Genomic DNA, 24,996 nt, shown 5'->3' on the forward strand with positions numbered 1-24,996 from the left:
CAGGGTTGCCACCTTCCTCTTCTAGTTTCTCTATAGACGTTCCCACTGGGTAGCCACCTTTCCTTTTCTAGTTTCTCAGAAGACCCTCCCTCTGGGTAACCACCTTCCTCTTCTAGTTTCTCAAGACCCTCCCTTTGGGTAGCCACCTTCCTGTTCTAGTTTCTCTGAAGACGTTCCCACTGGGTAGCCACTTTCCTCTTTAGAGAAACTAGAAGACACTCCAGGGTAGCCACCTTCCTCTTCTAGTGTCTCTATAGACGTTCCCACTGGGTAGCCACCTTCCTCTTCTAGTTTCTCTGAAGACGCTCCCTCTGGGTAGCCACCTTCCTCTTCTAGTTTCTCTATAGACGTTCCCACTGGGTAGCCACCTTCCTCTTCAGAGAAACTAGAAGACACTCCAGGGTAGCCACCTTCCTCTTCTAGTTTCTCAGAAGACCCTCCCTTTGGGTAGCCACCTTCCTCTTCCTCTATAGACGTTCCCACTGGGTAGCCAGCTTCCTGTTCTAGTTTCTCTATAGATGTTCCCACTGGGTAGCCACTTTCCTCTTCAGAGAAACTATAAGACACTCCCTCTGGGTAGCCACCTTCCTGTTCTAGTTTCTCAGAAGACCCTCCCTTTGGGTAGCCACCTTCCTCTTCTAGTTTTTCTGAAGACCTTCCCTCTAGGTAGCCACCTTCCTTTTCTAATCTCTCTATAGACATTCCCACTGGGTAGCCACTTTCCTCTTCAGAGAAACTATAAGACACTCCCTCTGGGTAGCCACCTTCCTCTTCTAGTCTCTCAGAAGACCCTCCCTTTGGGTAGCCACCTTCCTCTTCTAGTTTCTCTGAAGATGCTCCCTCTGGGTAGCCGCCTTCCTCTTCTAGTTTCTCTATAGACGTTCCCACTGGGTAGCCACTTTCCTCTTCAGAGAAACTAGAAGACACTCCTCTGCGTAGCCACCTTCCTCTTCTAGTTTCTCTGAAGACGCTCCCTCTGGGTAGCCACCTTCCTTTTCTAATCTCTCTATAGACATTCCCACTGGGTAGCCACCTTCCTCTTCTAGTTTCTCTGAAGATGCTCCCTCTGGGTAGCCACCTTTTTTCTTCTAGTTTCTCTATAGACGTTCCCTCTAGGTAGCCACTTTCCTGTTCTAATCTCTCTGAAGACATTCCCTGTGGGTAGCCACCTTCCTCTTTTAGTTTCTCAGAAGACACTCCTTCGGGGGTTAGCCACCTTCCTGTTCTAGTTACTCAGAAGGGGAAGGTGGCTACCTAGAGCAGTGTCCTCAGAGAAACTAGAAGGGGAAGGTGGCTACACAGGGAGAATCTTCAAGTTTCTCTATAGACGTTCTCTCTGGGAAGCCACCCTCCTGTTCTAGTTTCTCTGAAGACACTCCCTCTGGGTAGCCACCTTCCTCCTCTAGTTTTTCAGAAAGAAACTCCTTCTGGGGTAGCCACCTTCCTGTTCTAGTTACTCTGAAGACGTTCCCTCTGGTTGGCCATCATCCTGTTCTAGTTTCGCAGAAGGGGAAGGTGGCTACACAGAGGGAGTGTCTTCAAGTTTCTCTATAGACGTTCTCTCTGGGTAGCCACCCTCCTGTTCTAGTTTCTCAGAAGACACTCCCTCTGGGTAGCCACCTTTCTCTTCTAGTTTCTCAGAAGACACTCCCTCTGGGTAGCCACCTTCCTCTTCTAGTTTCTCAGAGGACGCTCCCTCTGGGTAGCCACCTTCCTCTTCTAGTTTCTCAGAAGACACTCCCTCTGGGTAGCCACCTTCCTCTTCAGAGAAACTAGAAGACACTCCCTCTGGGTAGCTACCTTCCTGTTCTAGTTTCTCTGAAGACACTCCCTCTGGGTAGCCACCCTCCTGTTCTAGTTTCTCAGAAGACACTCCTTCTGGGGTAGCCACCTTCCTGTTCTAGTTTCTCTGAAGACGTTCCCTCTGGTTGGCCATCTTCCTGTTCTAGTTTCGGGGAAGGTGGCTACACAGAGGGAGCGTCTTCAAGTTTCTCTATAGACGTTCTCTCTGGGTAGCCACTCTCCTGTTCTAGTTTCTCAGAAGACACTCCCTCTGGGTAGCCACCTTTCTCTTCTAGTTTCTCAGAAGACACTCCCTCTGGGTAGCCACCTTCCTCTTCTAGTTTCTCAGAAGACGCTCCCTTTGGGTAGCCACCCTCCTGTTCTAGTTTCTCTGAAGACACTCCCTCTGGGTAGCCACCTTCCTCTTCAGAGAAACTAGAAGACACTCCCTCTGGGTAGCCACCTTCCTCTTCAGAGAAACTAGAAGACACTCCCTCTGGGTAGCCACCCTCCTGTTCTAGTTTCTCTGAAGACACTCCCTCTGGGTAGCCACCTTCCTCTTCAGAGAAACTAGAAGACACTCCCTCTGGGTAGCCACCTTCCTCTTCTAGTTTCTCAGAAGACACTCCCCCTGGGTAGCCACCCTCCTGTTCTAGTTTCTCTGAAGACACTCCCTCTGGGTAGCCACCTTCCTCTTCTAGTTTCTCAGAAGACACTCCCCCTGGGTAGCCACCCTCCTGTTCTAGTTTCTCAGAAGACACTCCCTCTGGGTAGCCACCTTCCTCTTCAGAGAAACTAGAAGACACTCCCTCTGGGTAGCCACCCTCCTGTTCTAGTTTCTCTGAAGACACTCCCTCTGGGTAGCCACCTTCCTCTTCAGAGAAACTAGAAGACACTCCCTCTGGGTAGCCACCTTCCTCTTCTAGTTTCTCAGAAGACACTCCCCCTGGGTAGCCACCCTCCTGTTCTAGTTTCTCAGAAGACACTCCTTCTGGGGTAGCCACCTTCCTGTTCGTTCCCTCTGGTTGGCCATCTTCCTGTTCTAGTTTCGGGGAAGGTGGCTACACAGAGGGAGTGTCTTCAAGTTTCTCTATAGACGTTCTCTCTCGGTAGCCACCTTTCCCACATGTTGGGTTATGAGAGTTTAGTGGAAGCTCCTTCCCTTCATTATCTTCTCTGTTCCTCCCCAGTGATGGAGGATCTGGAGGTGGAGGTGGACCCTACACAATCGGACATCAGCCCCTCGCTCCGATCGTCCAGTAGGAGGAGCTGCGGGACGCCCCTCCTCCTCCAACCCTCGGAAAACGGGAGCTTGTCCAACGTGAGTTTCCTGACGGACGGGACGGTGACGTCGGAGGAGTCGGAACTCATCATGACCGGGAGTTCCTCGGAAGCTCTGGCCAGTCGGGGCCGCAGTGAGGACGAGGGATCCGCCCACTCCAGGGACCCTTCCAGGAGGCGGAACCTGGCCGGAAAGATCCAGCAGCTGCTCACGCCCTCCAGGAAGCCTTCCAGGTCCTCCATCTTTAGGAAGGGCGGACAGTTGGGGGAGGCCCCGTCACCGTTGACGGATCATCGGCAGAGCCGGAGGAGCCAGAAAGAGAGTTCCAGAAGACCCGAGTCCATCGCTTCTGAGGTGAGGGAGGAGTCGTGCCCTGTGATTTGTGTCGGTGGGAGGAGTCGTGCCCCATGATTTGTGGGAGGAGTCGTTCCCCATGATTTGTGGGAGGAGTCTATGTAAATCGTTTCTCTCCTCTGTAGAGTTCGGTGTCTCTTGGGAGTGAAGTGGATCTCTCGGATTTCGCCCTTCACAGATCTACAGACCGGTTGGTCGATGGAGGTCAGGAATGTCCGGCTGTGGAGGTGAGTTCTCCGGACTCCAGATAAAGGGGGCGGGTGTTCTCCGGACTCCAGATAAAGGGGGCCGGTTTCTCCAGACTCCAGATAAAGGGGCGGGTGTTCTCCGGACTCCAGATAAAGGGGCGGATTCTCCAGACTCCAGATAAAGGGGTGGGTGTTCTTCGGACTCCAGATAAAGGGGGCGGGTTTTTCCGGACTCCAGATAAAGGGGCGGGTGTTCTCCAGATAAAGGGGCGGGTGTTCTCCGGACTCCAGATAAAGGGGGCGGGTGTTCTCCGGACTCCAGATAATGGGGCGGGTTTTCTCCGGACTCCAGATAAAGGGGCGGGTGCTCTCAAGATAAAGGGGGCGGGTGTTCTCCGGACTCCAGATAAAGGGGCGGGTGTTCTCCGGACTCCAGATAAAGGGGCGGGTGCTCTCAAGACAAAGGGGGCGGGTGTTCTCCGGACTCCAGATAAAGGGGCGGGTGCTCTCAAGATAAAGGGGGCGGGTGTTCTCCGGACTCCAGATAAAGGGGCGGGTGTTCTCCGGACTCCAGATAAGGGGGCGGGTGTTCTCCGGACTCCAGATAAGGGGGCGGGTGTTCTCCGAACTCCAGATAAGGGGGCGGGTGTTCTCCGGACTCCAGATAAAGGGGGCGGGTGTTGTCCGGACTACAGATAAGGGGGCGGGTGTTCTCCGGACTCCAGATAAAGGGGGCGGGTGTTCTCCAGATAAAAGGGGCGGGTTTTTCCAGACTTCAGATAAAGGGGGCGGGTGTTCTCCGGACTCCAGATAAAGAGGGCGGGTGTTCTCCAGATAAAAGGGGCGGGTGTTCTCCGGACTCCAGATAAAGGGGGCGGGTTCCGTTCATCTTCCAGGTCTTGCTGTCCAGCTGCTCCGTCTGTCCCGCCTGCCACTCTCTGGTCTACGATGAGGACATCATGGCCGCCTGGACCTCCGACGACTCCAACCTGAAGACCATCTGCTCCTTCTGCGGGCAGCACTTCGTCCCGTTCCTCAACGTGAAGATCACCGACCTGCACAGGCAGCGGAGGTAAGGGGGGACGGCTGCAGGGCCACCATTGGGGGGGGGGGCCCATACAACCTACCTGGCGGGTTCCCATAAGTACCTGGCTCTGGTCCTCCACACTCCCAATGGTAGAACTCAAGCCGGATACTCGCTGCCATCCATAAAACACCAAATCTCTATTGGCTACATAATGAAACATAAGAAACTAATACGTTTCGTCTAGGCCGAAACGCGTCGGAATGCATAATGAAAGGCTACTGTCACACCAAAGTCTGTATTGGCAACATAATGAAATGCAACTGACACAAGCTAACACGTTTTGGCCTAGTGAGTGACAGTTGTTTAACAAACTAACGAGTTTCGTCTAGGCCGCAACTTGTTTGGTGTGACCGTAGCCTTTCATTATGCAGCCCGAGTCTGTATTGGCTACATAAGGAAACGCAACTGTCACAAGCTAACGAGTTTCGGCCTAGTGAGTGACAGTTGTGTTTCTTTATGTAGCCGATACAGTACTTGGGCTGCACAGTGAAAGGCTACTGTCACAACCAACGCGTTTCGGCCTAGACAAAACCTATTAGTTTGTTACAGTTGTGTTTCATTATGTCGCCAATACTGATTTGGCATTTTATGGATGGTAGCCGATAGCTGGCTTGACTTTACTTCAAAATCTTGCAAATACCGAAGCGTTGCGCCACCAATAGGACGTCTGACAGCATGTTGTACCTTCACTCCTCCCCCCTCCTCCACTGCCAATCGATGGTGGATAATGGTTGAGATGTGGTTGGAGGAAGTTCCTGCCGGGTATGGGTCCCACTGCTGACCCAATATGGGCCTGAACCCTCGACCCAACCCCCCCCCCCCCCCGCCCCACCATAAGGGGCTAGTACCCCCCATCATGAGGGGCCAGTACCCACAACCCCCCGCCCCACCCTAAGGGGCCTGTACCCACAACCCACTTCCCCCCCCGCCCCACCATAAGGGGCCAGTACCCCCTCCTCACCATGAGGGGCCTATACCCCCAACCTACCTCCCCCAACCCACCATGAGGGGCCTATACCCCCAACCCACCATGAGGGGCCTATACCCCCAACTCACCTTCCCCCACCATGAGGGGCCTATACCCCCAACCCACCATGAGGGGCCTATACCCCCAACTCACCTTCCCCCACCATGAGGGGCCTGTACCCCCAACCCACCATGAGGGGCCTGTACCCCCAACCCACCATGAGGGGCCTATACCCCCAACCCACCATGAGGGGCCTGTACCCCCAACCCACCATGAGGGGCCTGTACCCCCAACCAACCTCCCCCCAACCCACCATGAGGGGCCTGTACCCCCAACCCACCATGAGGGGCCTGTACCCCCAACCCACCTCCCCCAACCCACCATGAGGGGCCTGTACCCCCAACCAACCTCCCCCCCAACCCACCATGAGGGGCCTGTACCCCCAACCCACCATGAGGGGCCTGTACCCCCAACCCACCATGAGGGGCCTATACCCCCAACCCACCTCCCCCAACCCACCATGAGGGGCCTATACCCCCAACCCACCATGAGGGGCCTATACCCCCAACCCACCATGAGGGGCCTGTACCGCCAACCCACCATGAGGGGCCTGTACCGCCAACCAACCTCCCCCCAACCCACAATGAGGGGCCTATACCCCCAACCCACCATGAGGGGCCAGTACCCACAACCCACCATGAGGGGCCAGTACCCCCAACCCCCACCGTAAGGGACCAGAACCCACCATGAGGGGCCTATACCCCAATGGGGACAATTCTAGAGATAGAAGGGGGGGGGAGGACTCTTCCCAATGTATTGACGTTCCATGTTTCTCCTCCTGCAGTTCCTCTGATGGTTCCTCTGAGGTCTCCACCGATGGCGGGTCAGCGAGCCGCGGACCGGTTCTAAGCGACCGCTACCAGTGTCTGGTCCTAGACGAGGCGGAGACCAGCGGGCATTGTAACGGGTTCCCCAGCGTCCAGGTAACATCCAATGACAGAGAGGAGGAGGGGGAGGGCTGCATAGTGACCGGGCACAGGGCTCTGGTCTGTCGGGTTATACTGCCACCTACAGGAGGACTGGGGCGTATCTGCCTACTGATAGTGGAGGATGAGCAGAAACACTGGGGGGAGGGGAGACTGAGGAAATGTCTCCTCCTCCTTCTACAAAGTTACAATGTATAGTCTGATCACTGGGGGGAGGGGAGACTGAGGAAATTACTCCTCCTTCTAAAAAGTTACAATGTATAGTCCATCCTCTCAGGACACTGGCAATAATCTGATGCATGCTGGGAGTGGGAAGGGTCATCCTCTCCTGTGGGTGGCGGTATAACCCGGTGACGGACCTCCTGTTGGTGTAGATTGGTCAGGACCCCTGTAAGGGGGAGGGTATGAGTTGTGATCACATGACCTGGTTGTGTCTCCTCCCCCTTTCTCAGCAGGGGTCCGGCGGGGCGGAGTCGGAGATGGTGACGGTGGCGTATCTCTGCCCCCTGGTGCTACGGAAGGAAGTGGAGAGCCTGCTGGAGAACGAAGGGAGCGACTTCCTGTGCCAGGCGGAGCTTGTCAACAGCCACCCAATCATCTACTGGAACCTGGTGTGGTACTTCCAGCGCCTGGCGCTGCCCAGCAACCTCCCGCACCTCATCCTGGCGTCCAAACACGTCCAGCAGCCCTCGCAGGTGGGTATGAAAGTCCCGCCCCCACGGGACGGTCCATGCCCCCACAGGACGGTCCCCGCCCCCACGGTACGGTCCCTGACGACTGTTACTGGAGACGGGTCACGTGACCGCTGTCATTAGCTGTCACATGTTGGAGAGACAGTTCCCGACCATTACTGAGGACCAGGAGACGGATCACGTGACCGCTGTCACATGTTTAGGGAGGCTCCCGACCATCACTAAAGACCAGGGGACGGGTCACGTGACCGCTGTCAGTGGTCACATGTTCGGGAGTCGGTTCTCAATCATTACTAGAGACCAGGAGACAAGTCACGTGACCGCTGCCATTGGCTGTCACATGTTGGAGAGACGGTTCCCGACCATCACTAAAGACCAGGAGAAGGGTCACGTGACCGCTGTCACATGTTGGAGTGCCGATTCCTGATTGTTACTAGAGACCAGGGGAAGGGTCACGTGACCGCTGTCATTGGCTGTCACATGTTCGGGACTCAGTTCCCGACCGTTACTAGACACCAGGAGACGGGTCACGTGACCGCTGTCATTGGCTGTTACATTGGTCACATGTTGGAGAGACGGTTCCTGACCATTACTGGAGACCAGGAGACGGGTCACGTGACCGCTGTCCCATGTTTAGGGAGGCTTCCGACCATCACTAAAGACCAGGAGATGGGTCACGTGACCGCTGTAAGTGGTCACATGTTCGGGAGTCGGTTCCCAATCATTACTAGAGACCAGGAGACGAGTCACGTGACCGCTGCCATTGGCTGTCACATGTTGAAGAGGCGGTTCCTGAGCATCACTAAAGACCAGGAGAAGGGTCACGTGACTGCTGTCACATTGGTCACATGGAGTGCCGGTTCCTGACCATTACTAGAGACCAGGAGAAGGGTCACGTAACCGCTGTCATTGGCTGTCACATGTTCGGGACTCGATTCCCGACCATTACTAGACACCAGGAGACGGGTCACGTGGCCGCTGTCACAGTGGTCACATGTTTGGGAGTCGGTTCACAGGAACCTTGGCTGCCCGCGGTGCACGTGTGAAGTGATGACATCACTCGGGTCCTCCTAGATCATAGAGGAGATCAGAGATGACAGGGTCTCGGGTCACCTCTATGGTCGGCCGTGTGAACCGTCGGAGCGTTTTTCTCGGGCGCGCTGATAAAAAAAGTAAGCCCCTCCCTCCCCTTTGTATAAAGACCCCACTAAAGGGTTACGTGACGTACGCCAGTAATGGGAGTGACGGGTGATCTTTCCTCCCTGCAGGTCCCGGAGAGCCCCCATGTCGGCGTTCGGCTGTTATGGGACGTCCTGGTGCAGGACCCGGACCGCTGGCCCCCGATGTACGTCCTCTGGAAGCTGCACAGTGAGTATGGGGGATGGGCGGGAGGATCGGCAATCATGGAGGTTCCCTGGCCCCGCCCCTTTCATGTATTGGATTTCATTTCTTGAATCCTGGAGGTTCCTTGGCCCCGCCCCTTTCATTCATTGGATTTCAGTTCTTGCAATCATGGAGGTTCCTTGGCCCCGCCCCTTTCATTCATTGGATTTCAGTTCTTAAATCATGGAGGTTCCTTGGCCCCACCCCTTTCATTCATTGGGTTTCAGTTCTTGCAATCATAGAGGTTCCTTGGCCCCGCCCCTTTTATTGGATTTCAGTTCTTGCAATCATGGAGGTTCCCTGGCCCCGCCCCTTTCATTCATTGGATTTCAGTTCTTACAATCATGGAGGTTCCCTGGCCCCGCCCCTTTTATTGGATTTCAGTTCTTGCAATCATGGAGGTTCCCTGGCCCCGCCCCTTTTATTGGATTTCAGTTCTTGCAATCATGGAGGTTCCCTGGCCCCGCCCCTTTCATTCATTGGATTTCAGTTCTTACAATCATGGAGGTTCCCTGGCCCCGCCCCTTTTATTGGATTTCAGTTCTTGCAATCATGGAGGTTCCCTGGCCCCGCCCCTTTTATTGGATTTCAGTTCTTGCAATCATGGAGGTTCCCTGGCCCCGCCCCTTTCATTCATTGGATTTCAGTTCTTACAATCATGGAGGTTCCCCCGGCCCCGCCCCTTTTATTGGATTTCAGTTTTTGCAATCATGTAGGTTCCTTGGCCCCGCCCCTTTCATTCATTGGATTACAGTTCCTGCAATCATGGAGGTTCCCTTGCCCCGCCCCTTTCAGTCATTGGATTACAGTTCCTGCAATCATAAAGGGTTCCCTTGCCCCGCCCCTTTCAGTCATTGGATTACAGTTCCTGCATTCATGGAAAGGGGCGGGGCCAGGGAGCCTCATTAGTTGGATTTCATTTTTTGCAATTATGGAAGTTCCCCTGGCCCGCCCCTTTCATTCCTGAAGGTTTCCTGGCCCCGCCCCTTTTATTTGGTTTCAGTTCTTGCAATCATCAGGGTTCCCTGGCCCCGCCCTCCAAACTAGCAAGACATTTTTAATATTTTGCATAACCCCTCCCACTGCAAAAGCTCTGTGAGGTCTCTAGGAAGATATGTGCAGCATCCTGCAAGCCCCTCCCACCAGCCATGGCACTTCCTGTTAGAGGGTGACAACGCTCTGTCCCTGTCCCCCAATCGTCCTCGAGCATTGTCACCCTGTCACACGGGGTTCTGACGGTGACTACACAGCTCAGATTACACAGAATGTTGTCACCTTCGGGAGACCCGCCCTGAGGAGACAGGAAGTGGCTTCAGGAGATCGGCAGAGAGATGATGTTTGTTACTTCTGTCACTAATGAGAATGTTCCTCCCCCTCCCCCCTCCAGGGAATCTCCCCACCCACATCCACGGCTGGCGCTCCCACTCCCACCCCTTCACCCTGGAGTTCCTGGAGAAGGTCCTCAACTTCATCGGTCTCTTCGAGGTCCATAAAGCCATTTCCCTGATCCTCTCCGTCCTCCAGGAGCAGAACTCTCCCCCGCAGGTCCTGCAGAGGTACGTCCTGAACACTCTCTGACCACCGAGACGATCAGAGACTGCAGACATGATACAGGAGATGATCAGAGACTGCAGACATAGTACAGGAGATGGTCAGAGACTGCAGACATGATACAGGAGACGATCAGAGACTGCAGACATGATACAGGAGACGATCAGAGACTGCAGACATGATACAGGAGATGATCAGAGACTGCAGACATAGTACAGGAGATGGTCAGAGACTGCAGACATGATACAGGAGATGGTCAGAGACTGCAGACATAGTACAGGAGATGGTCAGAGACTGCAGACATAGTACAGGAGATGATCAGAGACTGCAGACATAGTACAGGAGATGATCAGAGACTGCAGACATGATACAGGAGATGGTCAGAGACTGCAGACATGATACAGGAGACGATCAGAGACTGCAGACATGATACAGGAGATGATCAGAGACTGCAGACATGATACAGGAGATGATCAGAGACTGCAGACATGATACAGGAGATGATCAGAGACTGCAGACATGATACAGGAGATGATCAGAGACTGCAGACATAGTACAGGAGATGGTCAGAGACTGCAGACATGATACAGGAGATGATCAGAGACTGCAGACATGATACAGGAGATGATCAGAGACTGCAGACATAGTACAGGAGATGGTCAGAGACTGCAGACATGATACAGGAGATGATCAGAGACTGCAGACATGATACAGGAGATGGTCAGAGACTGCAGACATAATACAGGAGATGATCAGAGACTGCAGACATGATACAGGAGATGATCAGAGACTGCAGACATAGTACAGGAGATGATCAGAGACTGCAGACATAGTACAGGAGATGATCAGAGACTGCAGACATAGTACAGGAGATGATCAGAGACTGCAGACATGATACAGGAGATGATCAGAGACTGCAGACATGATACAGGAGATGATCAGAGACTGCAGACATAGTACAGGAGATGATCAGAGACTGCAGACATAGTACAGGAGATGGTCAGAGACTGCAGACATGATACAGGAGATGATCAGAGACTGCAGACATGATACAGGAGACGATCAGAGACTGCAGACATGATACAGGAGATGATCAGAGACTGCAGACATAGTACAGGAGATGATCAGAGACTGCAGACATAGTACAGGAGATGATCAGAGACTGCAGACATAGTACAGGAGACGATCAGAGACTGCAGACATAATACAGGAGATGATCAGAGACTGCAGACATAATACAGGAGATGGTCAGAGACTGCAGACATAGTACAGGAGATGGTCAGAGACTGCAGACATAATACAGGAGATGATCAGAGACTGCAGACATGATACAGGAGATGATCAGAGACTGCAGACATGATACAGGAGATGATCAGAGACTGCAGACATGATACAGGAGATGATCAGAGACTGCAGACATAATACAGGAGATGATCAGAGACTGCAGACATAGTACAGGAGATGGTCAGAGACTGCAGACATGATACAGGAGATGATCAGAGACTGCAGACATAGGACAGGAGATGATCAGAGACTGCAGACATGATACAGGAGATGATCAGAGACTGCAGACATGATACAGGAGATGATCAGAGACTGCAGACATAGTACAGGAGATGGTCAGAGACTGCAGACATAATACAGGAGATGATCAGAGACTGCAGACATAATACAGGAGATGATCAGAGACTGCAGACATGATACAGGAGATGATCAGAGACTGCAGACATAGTACAGGAGATGATCAGAGACTGCAGACATGATACAGGAGATGATCAGAGACTGCAGACATGATACAGGAGATGATCAGAGACTGCAGACATAGTACAGGAGATGATCAGAGACTGCAGACATAGTACAGGAGATGGTCAGAGACTGCAGACATGATACAGGAGATGATCAGAGACTGCAGACATGATACAGGAGACGATCAGAGACTGCAGACATGATACAGGAGATGATCAGAGACTGCAGACATAGTACAGGAGATGATCAGAGACTGCAGACATAGTACAGGAGATGATCAGAGACTGCAGACATAGTACAGGAGACGATCAGAGACTGCAGACATAGTACAGGAGATGATCAGAGACTGCAGACATAATACAAGAGATGGTCAGAGACTGCAGACATAATACAGGAGATGGTCAGAGACTGCAGACATAGTACAGGAGATGGTCAGAGACTGCAGACATAGTACAGGAGATGGTCAGAGACTGCAGACATGATACAGGAGATGATCAGAGACTGCAGACATGATACAGGAGATGATCAGAGACTGCAGACATGATACAGGAGATGATCAGAGACTGCAGACATAGTACAGGAGATGATCAGAGACTGCAGACATAGTACAGGAGAGGGTCAGAGACTGCAGACATAATACAGGAGATAGTCAGAGACTGCAGACATAATACAGGAGATGATCAGAGACTGCAGACATAATACAGGAGACGATCAGAGACTGCAGACATGATACAGGAGATGGTCAGAGACTGCAGACATGATACAGGAGAGGATCAGAGACTGCAGACATGATACAGGAGATGATCATAGACTGCAGACATGATACAGGAGATGATCAGAGACTGCAGACATGATACAGGAGATGGTCAGAGACTGCAGACATGATACAGGAGATGATCAGAGACTGCAGACATGATACAGGAGAGGATCAGAGACTGCAGACATGATACAGGAGATGATCAGAGACTGCAGACATAGTACAGGAGATGATCAGAGACTGCAGACATAGTACAGCAGATGGTCAGAGACTGCAGACATGATACAGGAGATGATCAGAGACTGCAGACGTCGGATATTATGTAACTGATATAATTGATACATTGTTTCCTCTAATCTCCCCCTTCCCCTCCTCCTCTCTTCCTATAGGGGGATCTACAGGGAGATGTTGCTTCTCACACTGGCTGCTCTGGGGAGGGAACACATGGATATAGGTGAGTGACTCCTCCTACCACTTCCTGTGTCACCCCCAAGCTGCATCCTGCAGTTCCAATGCAGGTCACCAATGCCGAGTAATCGGCAGTGAAAAATCAAGGGGTTGGGCTCTTTTTTTGTGGGCGGTATTTATAAATATGGGGCCCCGGGTAAAAAAAAAAATGTTAACTGGAATTAAATTTTATTAATTTTTTTCCCCCAAACAGCCGCGTTTGACAGCAAGTACAAGACGGCGTGCAAGAAGCTGGGAAACTCATTGGGCAAAGAGGAGCTGCGCAAGAGGCGGGCCCTGCTCCCCGGGGCCAAAGCCCTGGACTGTCGCAAGACGTTTGGTGCAACACTGGAATGCTAGGCCCCGCCTCCATCGCTCGCTGTTTTAAAAGTGCAATATATGAGGGGAAAAAAAGGAGGGGGAGGGGTTTCCGTTCTCATCAAAGACTGGATGAGGCGAACAAATTGGAGACCCCGCCCTCACGACGCAAAAAGGGAGGAGCAGAGTGCAGACAGAAAGACGCGGCGTGAGGACAAGCTCCACGAACATCCCACACCGGCCTCTAGTCATCGCTGTCCGCCCACTCACAGGCCAGGAGACACGCCCCCTAGGATCCGAAGACGCCATTATGAATCACAAAACCAGCGCATCTCGCCAAACCGGCATCAGTCGGATACGCAGCTCCAGGATTGGGGGGCGTCCAACCAGAATTCTCTGTCCAGTCCTTCTAACGTTTTTTTTTTTTTTTAATGCTGCATTGAAACTGTAAGGGAGGTGGGTCTTAAGGGTTCATGTTACTTTGAGAATCCTAAAGTGTTCCGCGGGGGCGGGCCAAGAGGCCAATGGAATTTTCGATCTTTAGTATTAAGAGGTCAAGACGAGCGTTTTAGGTTTGCGGTGCATGTAACATTTTTTAATGCTGCAGTGAAACTGGTAAGGGCGGAGCTTTAGGGTTCACTTTACTTATGCCGAGAAAAACAGTGTCCCGCAGGGGCGGGGCAAGATGCCAAAGGAATTTTTTTTTTTTGTTTTCTTTTAGTATTAAGAGGCCAAGATGAGCAATTGGGAACACACTGCTTCTAAACATATTTTTAATGCTGTGATGAAACTTTGAGGGCGGAGCTTTAGGGTTCATTTTACTTCTGCAGAGAACCCCAAAATCGTTCCGTGGGGGCGGGGCAAGATGCCAAAGGAATTTTATTTTATTATTTTTTCAGTATTAAGAGGCCAAGGTGAGCGATCATAATAACAGTGTGCTGATTAAAGGAGTGTTTTGTCCAATGAGGTTTGAAATGCGGGGCTGCTAGGTCTTTTCCGAAAATACTGCTTGCCTGGCAGTGTGTGGGTGTGGAAAAAGGAAAAAATGGTACTACAGCGCTACTACTTAAATCATAAAAAATAAAAAAAAAAGAGGTGTGGGTGTGGCCTAGCATGTCACTGACCTGGCAAAAACATGCAGCAAGTAAAAAAAAAATACTGGGTCCTTGACTCGAAGCTGAAGCGTGTGCAGGACAGCCAGGCAGCTGGCATTTTCAGTGAGATGGAGATTAGCAGCCTACATTATCTTCCAATAACAGACTTCCTAAAAGGTTACAATCTCCCTTAAGGTTCGTGTTGACATGCTATCACTTATGCTAAAACAGCCCTATTTTCTTTTGATGTTTCTCCTCATGGGTGGGGCCTGACCATGTCATGGATTATGAGAAGTTGGGGAACATTGACAACTGCTAAGTTTATATTGTGGCTACTGGTCACTGGTCTCTGACCTCCCACCCACCAGTAGTTCACCGCTTGGTTTTCATGCCTTTTGCTTATGCTAAAAGAGCCCTGCCTACTGTTAATTATTCTCCTCATGGGTGGGGCCTGACATGTCATGGATTATGAGACCTATCCCTGGGTTTACTAAGTAAAGATGCAGCTAGCTACGGTTCTCCAATCTCCTACCCACTGGTAGTTACGCTTTGATAGCAGCTTGGTTTTAATACTTTTAATTATGCTAAATGAGCCTCACTTCCATTTAATGATACTCCTCGTGGGTGGGGCTTGACATGTCCTCATTTACGAGAGCCACCTCTTGGCAAACATTGACAGCTGCTAAGCCGTAAAAAATCTGTTTATGTGGCAGTTTTAACCGGTAGTTCACCACTTTGCTCATGATAATAGAGCCCTGCCTACAGTTTATTATTTTCTTCAGGGGTGGGGCCTGACATTTCATCGATATTGGGATCCACCCCTGGGGAATTTTAACAGGGGCTGTAAATATGCAGCTAGCTTTGGGTCTCTGATGTCCCACCCATCACTAGTTTATCTCTGGCAGCAGTTTGGCTTGAATGCCTTTTTACTTTTGCTAAATGAGCCCACCTCCATTTATTGATACTCCTAGTGGGTGGGGCTTGCTATGTCATTGATTATGAGATATACTTCTTGGGAAATAGGACAGCTCCTAAGCAGTAAAGATGTAGCTTCCATTGTGTCTTCTAGTTACTGTTTTTTGACCTACCGCCTGCCAGTAGCTTGGTTTTCATCCTATCCCATATGCTAAAAAAAGCCCCACCTCCCATTTTATTCTCCTCATGGGAGGGGTCTGACATGTCATAGATTATGAGATTCATCTCTGGGGAACATCAGTTGCTAAGCAGTAAAAAAACGTGGTTGGTGGTAATTCACTGCTGGCCAGGGCTTGGTTTCCACACCTTATTAAATTATGCTAAATGAGCCCCACCTACAGTTATTATTCTCCTCGTGGGTGGGGCCTGACATAGGTTATAAGATACAACCCTGGGGAACATCTTCTAAGCGATAAATATGCAGCTAGTTATTGGTCTCTGACTTTCCACCCACCGGGAGTTCAGCTCTGGCATCAGTTTAGTTTTAATGCCTTTACTTCTGCTAAATGAGTCCCACCTCTTTTAATGATATTCCCCATGGGTGGGGCTTGACATTTCATTGGTCCTCCTCTTGAGAAACATTGACAGCTGCTAACCAATAAAGATGCAGCTTTCATCGTGTCTGCTAGTTGCTGCTGTCTGACCTTCCACCTTGCCAGTAGCTTGATTTTCATCCTAACACTTATGCTGAAAGAGCCCACCTCCATTTTAATGATGCTCCTCATGGGTGGGGCTTGCTATTTCATTGATTGAGAATAACCTCTTGGGAAACAGGACAGCTCCTAAGCAGTTAAGATGTAGCTTCCATTGTGTCTTCTAGTTACTGTTTTTTGACCTCCCGCCTGCTAGGAGCTTGGTTTTAATCCTATCCCATATGCTAAAACAGCCCCACCTCCATTTAATGATTCTCCTCATGAAAGGGGTCTGACATGGTCATGGATTAGAAGATCCACCCCTGGGGAACAATGACAGCTGCTAAGCAATAACGATGCAGCTAGCTACGGGTCTCTGATCTCCCACCCCGCCGGTAGTTCAGCTCTGGCAGCTGTGTGGTGTTTAATGCCTTTACTTATGCTAAATTGGCTCCACCTCCATTTAAAGATACTCCTCATGGGTGGAGCTTGATATGTAATCGATTTATGAAATCCACCCCTTGGGAAACATTAACATCCGCTAAGCAGTAAAAGACGAAACTTTCATTGTTTCTGCTAAGTTTCTGGTCTCTGACCTTCTTCTGAGCTTGGTTTTCATCCTATCACATATGCTAAAAGAGCCCCACCTCCATTTAATTATACTCCTCATGGGTGGGGCCTAAAATGTAATGGATTATGAGCTCCACCCCTGGGGACCATTGACAGTTGCTAAGCAATAAAGATGCAGCTAGATCTGGGTCTCTGATCTCCCACCCGCCGGTAGTTCAGCTCTGGCAGCTGCATAGTTTTAATGCCTTTTACTTTTGCTAAATTAACTCCACCTCCATTTTAATGATACTCCTCATGGGTGGGGCATGATATGTCATTGATTTTATGAAATCCACCCCTTGGAAAACATTAACAGCTGCTAAGCAGTAAAAGACACGGCTTTCATTGTTTCTGCTAAGTTTCTGGTCTCTAACCTTCTGAGCTTGGTTTTCATCCTATCGCATATGCTAAAAGAGCCACACCTCCATTTTTATTGATACTCCTCATGGGTGGGGCATGATAGGTCATTGATTTTATGAAATCCACCCCTTGGGAAAAATTGACAACCGCTAAGCAGTAAAAGAGACAGCTTTCATTGTTTCTGCTAAGTTTCTGGTCTCTGAGCTTCATTTTCATCCTATCACATATGCTAAAAGAGCCCCACCTCCATTTTTATTGATACTCCTCATGGGTGGGGCATGATAGGCCATTGATTTTATGAAATCCACCCCTGGGAAACATTGACCGCTGCTAAGAAGTTGCTTCATTGTTTCTGCTAAGTTGCTGGTCTCTGACCTTCCACCGGCCAGTAGCTTGGTCCTATCCTATCACATATGCTAAAAGAGAGATTCCTCATGGGTGGGGCATGTCATAGATTATGAGATCCGCCTCCAGGGAACATTGATAGCTGCTAAGAAGTTGCTTCATCATTTCGGCTAAGTTGCTGGTCTCTGACCTTCCACCGGCCAGTAGCTTGGTCCTATCACATATGCTAAAAGAGAGAGTCCTCATGGGTGGGGCATGTCATAGATTATGAGATCCGCCTCCAGGGAACACTGATAGCTGCTAAACAGTAAAGTTTATATTTATACTGCTAGTTACTGACCTGGAATTGGCTTCAGGAGGGGGGGGGGGCGGAGCTAACTGTGGACAGCATATGGCTGCAGATAACAATAATGAATAGGTCGCAGACACATCATGCAGTCACATTGGCTCCTCCTACATTTAAAAATGGCTTCCCCCCCCTACACCAAAAAAAAACAAACCTTTTAATCCGCTGACAGGAATAGATCGCTCGAACCAAGGATCGGTCTTCCAAAGATGGCCGCCGCGCTTACCTCTGCCAAAGCCGCACCATTTCGTGTCCCCTGGGGGTCACTCCAGAGGGAGGTCACACCCACGGGCCTTCTTATTCCTCTTCGGGTTCCCAGCTCCGCCCACCTGGCAGACTCTTAAAGGGGAGACCCCCCCCCCAGAGCTGGATATCCGGAGAGACATAAGCGCCCGGTGAAGGTTTCCACCTGTAAGCGACCCTCAAATTATTATATTTTTTATCTGGTTTCGGGGCGTCTTTGCGCTGCGTTTCGCTTTTACGTCGTCAGTATTAACAGATTTGTATATTTGTTTTTCATTATTTATTTAATGTATGTGGGAGGTCTCGTCCGTCGGGGGAGGGGGGGTGCCGCGCCGTTCCAGTAAATGAGACGTCATCGCGTCTGCTGTTCAGTATTACTCGGGGGGGATTGGGAGGGGCTAGCTACAGAAACGCCCCTCCTCTCCCCCCTATTTTTTTTTATAGTGGGATCTTCCAAAGTTAGCCACGCCCCTTTTCAATCTGGTTGTTTACAATCTCTGTGTTGTCCTGTGAGACCCCGCCTCTGTTTTATTTTCTATCCAATCTAGGGGGGGGGGCCTTCGGAGATCGTCCAATCAGATTGAGACGCGTGCGGTCGGCTCCGTCACGTGAGACTGTGAGATGGGGGAGGGAGGGGGGAGGAGCTCCGCCCATAAGTAGCATCTTTTTGTACAGATTTTTTTTATTGGCTCCGGACATCAATCTCATGTTTACGTCTCGTTTACGCGTTTCGCAGATTTTACCCTCCTTCCGTCATAAAGGATCTTCTGTGTCCCGGGCGCCTTCCCTTCCCCCGTAGTGTTCAGTATTATGTCGGGGCGGGGGAGGGGGGAGCTTTTTATGTGTCAGACGTTTGCTGGAAATAAAAAGTATTTGCTTCATTTCTGCTTGTCGTGTGTGTGTGTCCCTTTAAGAAGTGTGACCCAGTGTGCCCCTTTAAGTAGGAGGATTGTGCCCCTTTAGGAAGTGTGAGGGGTGTGCCCCTTTAAGAGGGAGGGGTTTTCCCCTTTAAGAAGTGGAGTTTGCCTCGTTAGGAAGTGGGAGGGGTTCCCCCTTAAATAAGTGGGAGGAGTTTGTCCCTTTTAAGAAGTGGGAGGGTTTTCCCTTTTAAGATGTGGAGTTTGCCTCGTTAGGAAGTGGGAGGGGTTTCCCTTTAAAGAAGTGGGAGGAGTTTGCCCATTTAAAGAAGTGGGAGAGGTTCCCCTTTTTTAAGAAGTGGGAGGGGTTTTCCCCTTTTTTAAGAAGTGGGAGGGGTTTTCCCCTTTTTTAAGAAGTGGGAGGGGTTTTCCCCTCTTTTAAGAAGTGGGAGGGGTTTTCCCCTCTTTTAAGAAGTGGGAGGGGTTTAACCCTCTTTTAAGAAGTGGGAGGAGTTTCCCCCTTTTAAGAAGTGGGAGGGGTGTGCCCCTTGAAGTGGGAGGGGTGTGCACCGTTTAGGAAACGGGTTACAACTCTGAGATCGGAGAGTCACGTGACCCGCCACAGCCAGTGCCGATCCTGATCTGTGCAACCTCCCTCTTCAGACCGCAGGAGGCGGGGCTGGGAACACATCCGCTGCATTGTTATAGGCTGAGAGTTGGAGCCAATTGGAGGATGTTACAGGGAACACTGCGGGGGGAGGGGAGCGAGAGGTGTGCAGTGGGGGAGGGGTACTATAGATGCGGTGGGGTATATTCAAACTAAGGGTGCAGTCAGGGGGGGGTCATTATCATTGGGGGTGGGGGAGGGTTATTATAGTGGGGGAGGGGCATTATAGTTGGAGGTTTAGTGGGGGGAGGGGTATTATAATTGGGGTGCAGCGGGAGAGAAGCATTATAGTTTGGGGTGCAGCGGGGGAGGGATATAACAGTTGGGGTTTGGTGGGGGGTGCAGTGGGGAGGGGTATTATAGTTGGAGGTGCAGTGGGGGAGGGGTATTGTAGTGGGGGGTGCAGCGGGGGAGGGGTAAATATAGTGGGGGGTGCAGTGGGGGAGGGGTATTATGTTGAGGGGAGGGGTATTATAGTGGGGGGTGCAGTGGGGGAGGGGTATTATGTTGGGGGGTGCAGTGGGGGAGGGGTATTATGTTGGGGGAGGGGTATTATAGTGGGGGGGAGGGTTATTATAGTGGGGGTGCAGTGGGGAGGGGTGTTATAGTGGGGGGAGGGGTATTATAGTGGGGTTATAGTGGGGGGAGGGGTATTATAGTGGGGGTGCAGTGGGGAGGGGTATTATAGTGGGGGAGGGGTATTATAGTCACCGGAGATTTGTTCGGTAGTAGTGTCTGTAGATCACCTTCGCCCCGCCCCCTGTGACGTTTCCAGGAGGGGGCGGGTCTCTGGGGTTTCCCCTGAAGGAGCAGAAGGGGGCGTCAAGCAGGAGAGGTGGGCGGGGCTGATTGCAGGGGCGGTCCCGGCGTCCAGCCTGTCACTGAGCCCCGCCCCCGGTCCCTCTGTCACTGAGCCCCGCCCCCGGTCCCTCTGTCACTGAGCCCCGCCCCCCGGTCCCTCTGTCACTGAGCCCCGCCCCCGGTCCCTCTGTCACTGAGCCCCGCCCCCGGTCCCTCTGTATCTGCATACCTCACCCATCGGTGAACACCCATTGGTCTGTCACGGCTCACGCCCGCCCCCTGCGTCACTTCTCCAAGGAACCGCCAATCCGGGTCTACCCCGCCCACGAAGCTCCTCCCACCGCCCCTGACTTCTGGTCCCCTCCTCCCCCCTATAGCGCGCCGTCTGCCTCCTCCCGCCAATCCCCGGCCTCTCCGCGGACCTGTGGGCGGGGCCCCGTCCCCCCCTTGGCTCTCCTCCAATCAGAGTCATTGTTTGCGGGTGCCGCTGCCAGAGCCGCGAGGAGCCCGGACACGGCGGCCAGGTGAGCCCGGGGATCGGCGGCCTACAGCGGAGGGGTTCCCGGAGGAGAGGAGAGCCGGGGGGGGTGGTGTGTGCGGAGCCCCCGGGGGGGGGGGGGGAGAGGACCGGAGAGCCCCGGCCTGGGAGACCGAGAGGAGGCCCGAGAGAGGAGAGGGGGGGAGGGGAGAAGAGGGGGCTCCGTCTGTGGAGAGGAGGATGGAGGGGGGTATAGAGGGGAATATACAGGAGAGGAGAATATAAGAGAGTATATAGAAGAATAGAGAGGAGATGAGTATAGAGGAGAAGAAGAGGATGAGATTATGTAGGAGATGAGTAGAGAGGAGAATATAGAAATATATGGAGAAGAATGTTAAACAGTATAGATGGGGGTATACAGGAGAAGAAGAGATGAGAATATAAGGAGATGAGTATGGAGGAGAATATGTGGGAGATGAGTATAGAGAGGGGTATGAAGGAGAAGAAGATATAATATAGAGGAGGTTGTGTAGGAAATGAGAAGAGAAGAGAGGAGATTATATAAAATATTAGAGGAGTTCAGTAGAGAGGAGATGAGGAGAATAAAGAAGAGTATATAGGAGAGGAGTATGGAGGATAATAAAGAACAGCATACAGGAGATGAGTAGAGAGGAGATTATAAGAGAGTATGGAGAAGACTAGAGAGGAGATTGTGTAGGAGATGAGTATAGAGAGGTAGAGATGGGAAAATACAGAAGAAGACTAGAGAGGAGATGAGTATAGAGGGGGGTATAGAGGAGATGAGTATAGAGGGGGGGGGGGGGTATACAGGAGAAGAAGAGAGATTATAGAAGAATAGAGAGGAGATGAGTATAGAGGGGGGTATAGAGGAGATGAGTATACAGGGGGGTATAAAGGAGAAGAGTAGAGAGGAGATGAGTATAGAGGGGGGGGGGTATACAGGAGAAGAAGAGAGATTATAGAAGAATAGAGAGGAGATGAGTATAGAGGGGGGTATAGAGGAGATGAGTATACAGGGGGGTATAAAGGAGAAGAGTAGAGAGGAGATGAGTATAGAGGGGGGTATAAAGGAGGAGAAGAGGATGAGATTATGTAGGAGATGAGTAGAGAGGAGAGGAGAATATAGAAATATATGGAGAAGAATATTAAACAGTATAGATGGAGGGTATACAGGAGAAGAAGAGATGAGGAGAGGAGTATGGAGGAGACTAGAGAGGAGAATATGTGGGAGATGAGTATAGAGAGGGGTATAAAGGAGGAGAAGAGAGATTATAGAGGAGCTTGTGTAGGAAATGAGAAGAGTAGAGAGGGGAATATATAAAATATTAGAGGAGTTCAGTAGAGAGGAGATGAGGAGAATAAAGAAGAGTATATAGGAGATGAGTATAGGGGAAAAGGGGGATTATGTGGAAGATGAGTAGAGAGGAGATTATATAAAATACTAGAGGAGTTCAGTAGAGAGGAGAATTTGTGGAAGATGAGTGGAGAGGAGGTTGTGGCAGGAGATGAGTATAAAAGAGATGATAAGAATTGTATGGAGAAGAGTGTAGTGGCAAATATAAGAGGAGGCTATAGAAGAGTATAGAGGAGAGGAGAAGAATATAAAAGAGTATAGAGGGGAATATACAGGGAAATAATAGAGGAGATGAGTATGGAGGAGAATATAGAGGAGTAGAGATTGGAAAATATAGAAGAGATGAGAGGAGTATATAAGAAATATATGGAGGAGATTGTAGAAAAGGATATAGAGGAGAGGAGATTATATAAAATATTAGAGGAGTTCAGTAGAGAGGAGATGAGAAGACGATGGAGGAGATTAGTAAAGAGAAGAAGAGAGAGGAGAGGAGTATATAAGAAATGTATGGAGAAGAGTGTAGCAAAAAATATAAGAGGAGATTATAAAAGTGTAGAGAGGAGAATATGTGGGAGATGAGTATAGAGAGGGGTATAAAGGAGAAGAAGATATATTATAGAGGAGGTTGTGTAGGAAATGAGAAGAGTTTAGAGGAGATTATATAAAATATTAGATGAGATCAGTAGAGAGGAGATGAGGAGAATAAAGAATAGTATATAGGAGATGAGTAGAGAGGAGATTATGTAGGAGATGAGTATAGAGAGGTAGAGATGGGAAAATACAGAAGAAGACCAGAGAGGAGAATATGTGGGAGATGAGTATAGAGGGGGGTATAAAGGAGGAGAAGAGAGATTATAGAAGAATAGAGAGGAGGGGAGAAGAGGGGGTCTGTCTATATACAGGAGAGGAGGATATAAAATAATATAGAGGAGATGAGTATAGAGGAGGAGAGATGAGAAATTACAGAAGACTATAGAGGAGATGAGTATAGAGGGGATATAAAGGAGAATATAAAAGAGTATGGAGAAGAATAAAGAGGAGAGGAGTATATAAGAAGTGTATGAAGAAAAATGTAGTGGAAAATATAAGAGGAGATTATAAAAGAATAGAGAGGAGATGAGTATAGAGGGGGGGTATAAAGGAGAGGAAGAGGATGAGATTATGTAGGAGATGAGTAGAGAGGAGAGGAGAATATAGAAATATATGGAGAAGAATATTAAACACTATAGATGGGGGTATACAGGAAATGAGTAGAGAGGAGAATATAAGGAGATGAGTATGGAGGAGACTAGAGAGGAGAATATGTGGGAGATGAGTATAGAGGGGGGTTTAAAGGAGAAGAATAGAGAGGAGATGAGTATAGAGGGGGGTATACAGGTGAAGAATAGAGAGGAGATGAGTATAGAGGGGGTATAAAGGAGGAGAAGAGAGATTATAGAAGAATAGAGAGGAGATGAGTATAGAGGGGGTATACAGGTGAAGAATAGAGAGGAGATGAGTATAGAGGGGGTATAAAGGAGAAGAATAGAGAGGAGATGAGTATAGAGGGGGGTATACAGGTGAAGAATAGAGAGGAGATGAGTATAGAGGGGGTATAAAGGAGAAGAATAGAGAGGAGATGAGTATAGAGGGGGGTATACAGGTGAAGAATAGAGAGGAGATGAGTATAGAGGGGGTATAAAGGAGATGAGTATAGAGGGGGTATAAAGGAGAATAATAGAGAGGAGATGAGTATAGAGGGGGTATAAAGGAGAAGAATAGAGAGGAGATGAGTATAGAGGGGGTATAAAGGAGAATAATAGAGAGGAGATGAGTATAGAGGGGGTATAAAGGAGGAGAAGAGAGATTATAAAAGAATAGAGAGGAGATGAGTATAGAGGGGCATATAAAGGAGAAGAAGAGGATGAGATTATGTAGGAGATGAGTAGAGAGGAGAGGAGAATATAGAAATATATGGAGAAGAATATTAATCAGTATAGATGAGTATACAGGAGAGAGGAGAATATAAGGAGATGAGTATAGAGAGGGGTATAAAGGAGAAGAAGATATTTTATAGAGGAGCTTGTGTAGGAAATGAGAAGAGAAGAGAGGAGATTATATAAAATATTAGAGGAGTTCAGTAGAGAAGAGATGAGGAGAATAAAGAAGAGTATTCAGGAGATGAGTAGAGAGTATGGAGAAGACTATAGAGGAGATTGTGTAGGAGATGAGTATAGAGGAGTAGAGATGGGAAAATACAGAAGAAGACTATAGAGGAGAAGAGAGATTATAGAAGAATAGAGAGGAGGGGAGATGAGGGGGTCCGTCTATATACAGGAGAGGAGGATATAAAATAATATAGAGGAGAAGAATAGGGGAGATGAGTATGGGAGAGGAGAGATGAGAAAATACAGAAAACGACTATAGAGGAGATGGGTATATAGGGGGGGTATGAAGGAGAAGGGAGATTATAGAGAAGATGAGTATAGAGGGTGTATAAAGGAGAAGAGAGATTAGAGAGGAGATGAGTATAGAGGGGGTATAAAGGAGAATAAGAGTAGGAGATGAGTATAGAGGGGGTATAAAGGAGAAGAAGAGTAGGAGATGAGTATAGAGTATACACAAATCTATGCAGAAGAGTGTAAAGGAAGATATGAAACAGTATAGATGGGAATATACAGGAAAATACGGAGGA

The 24,996-nt window shown here is 49.9% G+C and overlaps 2 protein-coding genes across 4 annotated transcripts in view; both read left to right on the forward strand.

Annotated features, from left to right (window-relative positions):
* The window catches only part of DENND4B (DENN domain containing 4B), a 51,161-nt gene extending 32,136 nt beyond the window's left edge, over positions 1 to 19,025 (forward strand). Inside the window, exons 21-29 of one of the 2 annotated variants that reach the window (XM_040332788.1) lie at positions 2,973 to 3,418; positions 3,544 to 3,645; positions 4,503 to 4,678; positions 6,505 to 6,643; positions 7,102 to 7,341; positions 8,607 to 8,706; positions 10,109 to 10,277; positions 13,165 to 13,229; positions 13,437 to 19,025. In XM_040332788.1, coding sequence (XP_040188722.1) covers positions 2,973 to 3,418; positions 3,544 to 3,645; positions 4,503 to 4,678; positions 6,505 to 6,643; positions 7,102 to 7,341; positions 8,607 to 8,706; positions 10,109 to 10,277; positions 13,165 to 13,229; positions 13,437 to 13,582 — 1,583 coding nt within the window. In that variant the 3' untranslated portion in view covers positions 13,583 to 19,025. Of the gene's footprint in view, positions 1 to 2,972; positions 3,419 to 3,543; positions 3,646 to 4,502; positions 4,679 to 6,504; positions 6,644 to 7,098; positions 7,342 to 8,606; positions 8,707 to 10,108; positions 10,278 to 13,164; positions 13,230 to 13,436 lie in introns of both variants that reach the window. The other variant, XM_040332787.1, reaches the window with a different exon arrangement.
* Positions 19,026 to 20,891: 1,866 nt separating this feature from the next.
* GATAD2B (GATA zinc finger domain containing 2B) overlaps positions 20,892 to 24,996 on the forward strand; it is a 57,823-nt gene continuing 53,718 nt past the window's right edge. For both annotated transcript variants that reach the window (XM_040332799.1, XM_040332803.1), the window contains exon 1: positions 20,892 to 20,993. The gene's annotated coding sequence lies outside the window, so the exon portion shown is untranslated. The remainder of the gene's footprint in view (positions 20,994 to 24,996) is intronic.

Source organism: Rana temporaria, chromosome 13 (assembly GCF_905171775.1).
Source record: "Rana temporaria chromosome 13, aRanTem1.1, whole genome shotgun sequence".
In the NCBI taxonomy this organism is placed as follows: domain Eukaryota; kingdom Metazoa; phylum Chordata; class Amphibia; order Anura; family Ranidae; genus Rana; species Rana temporaria.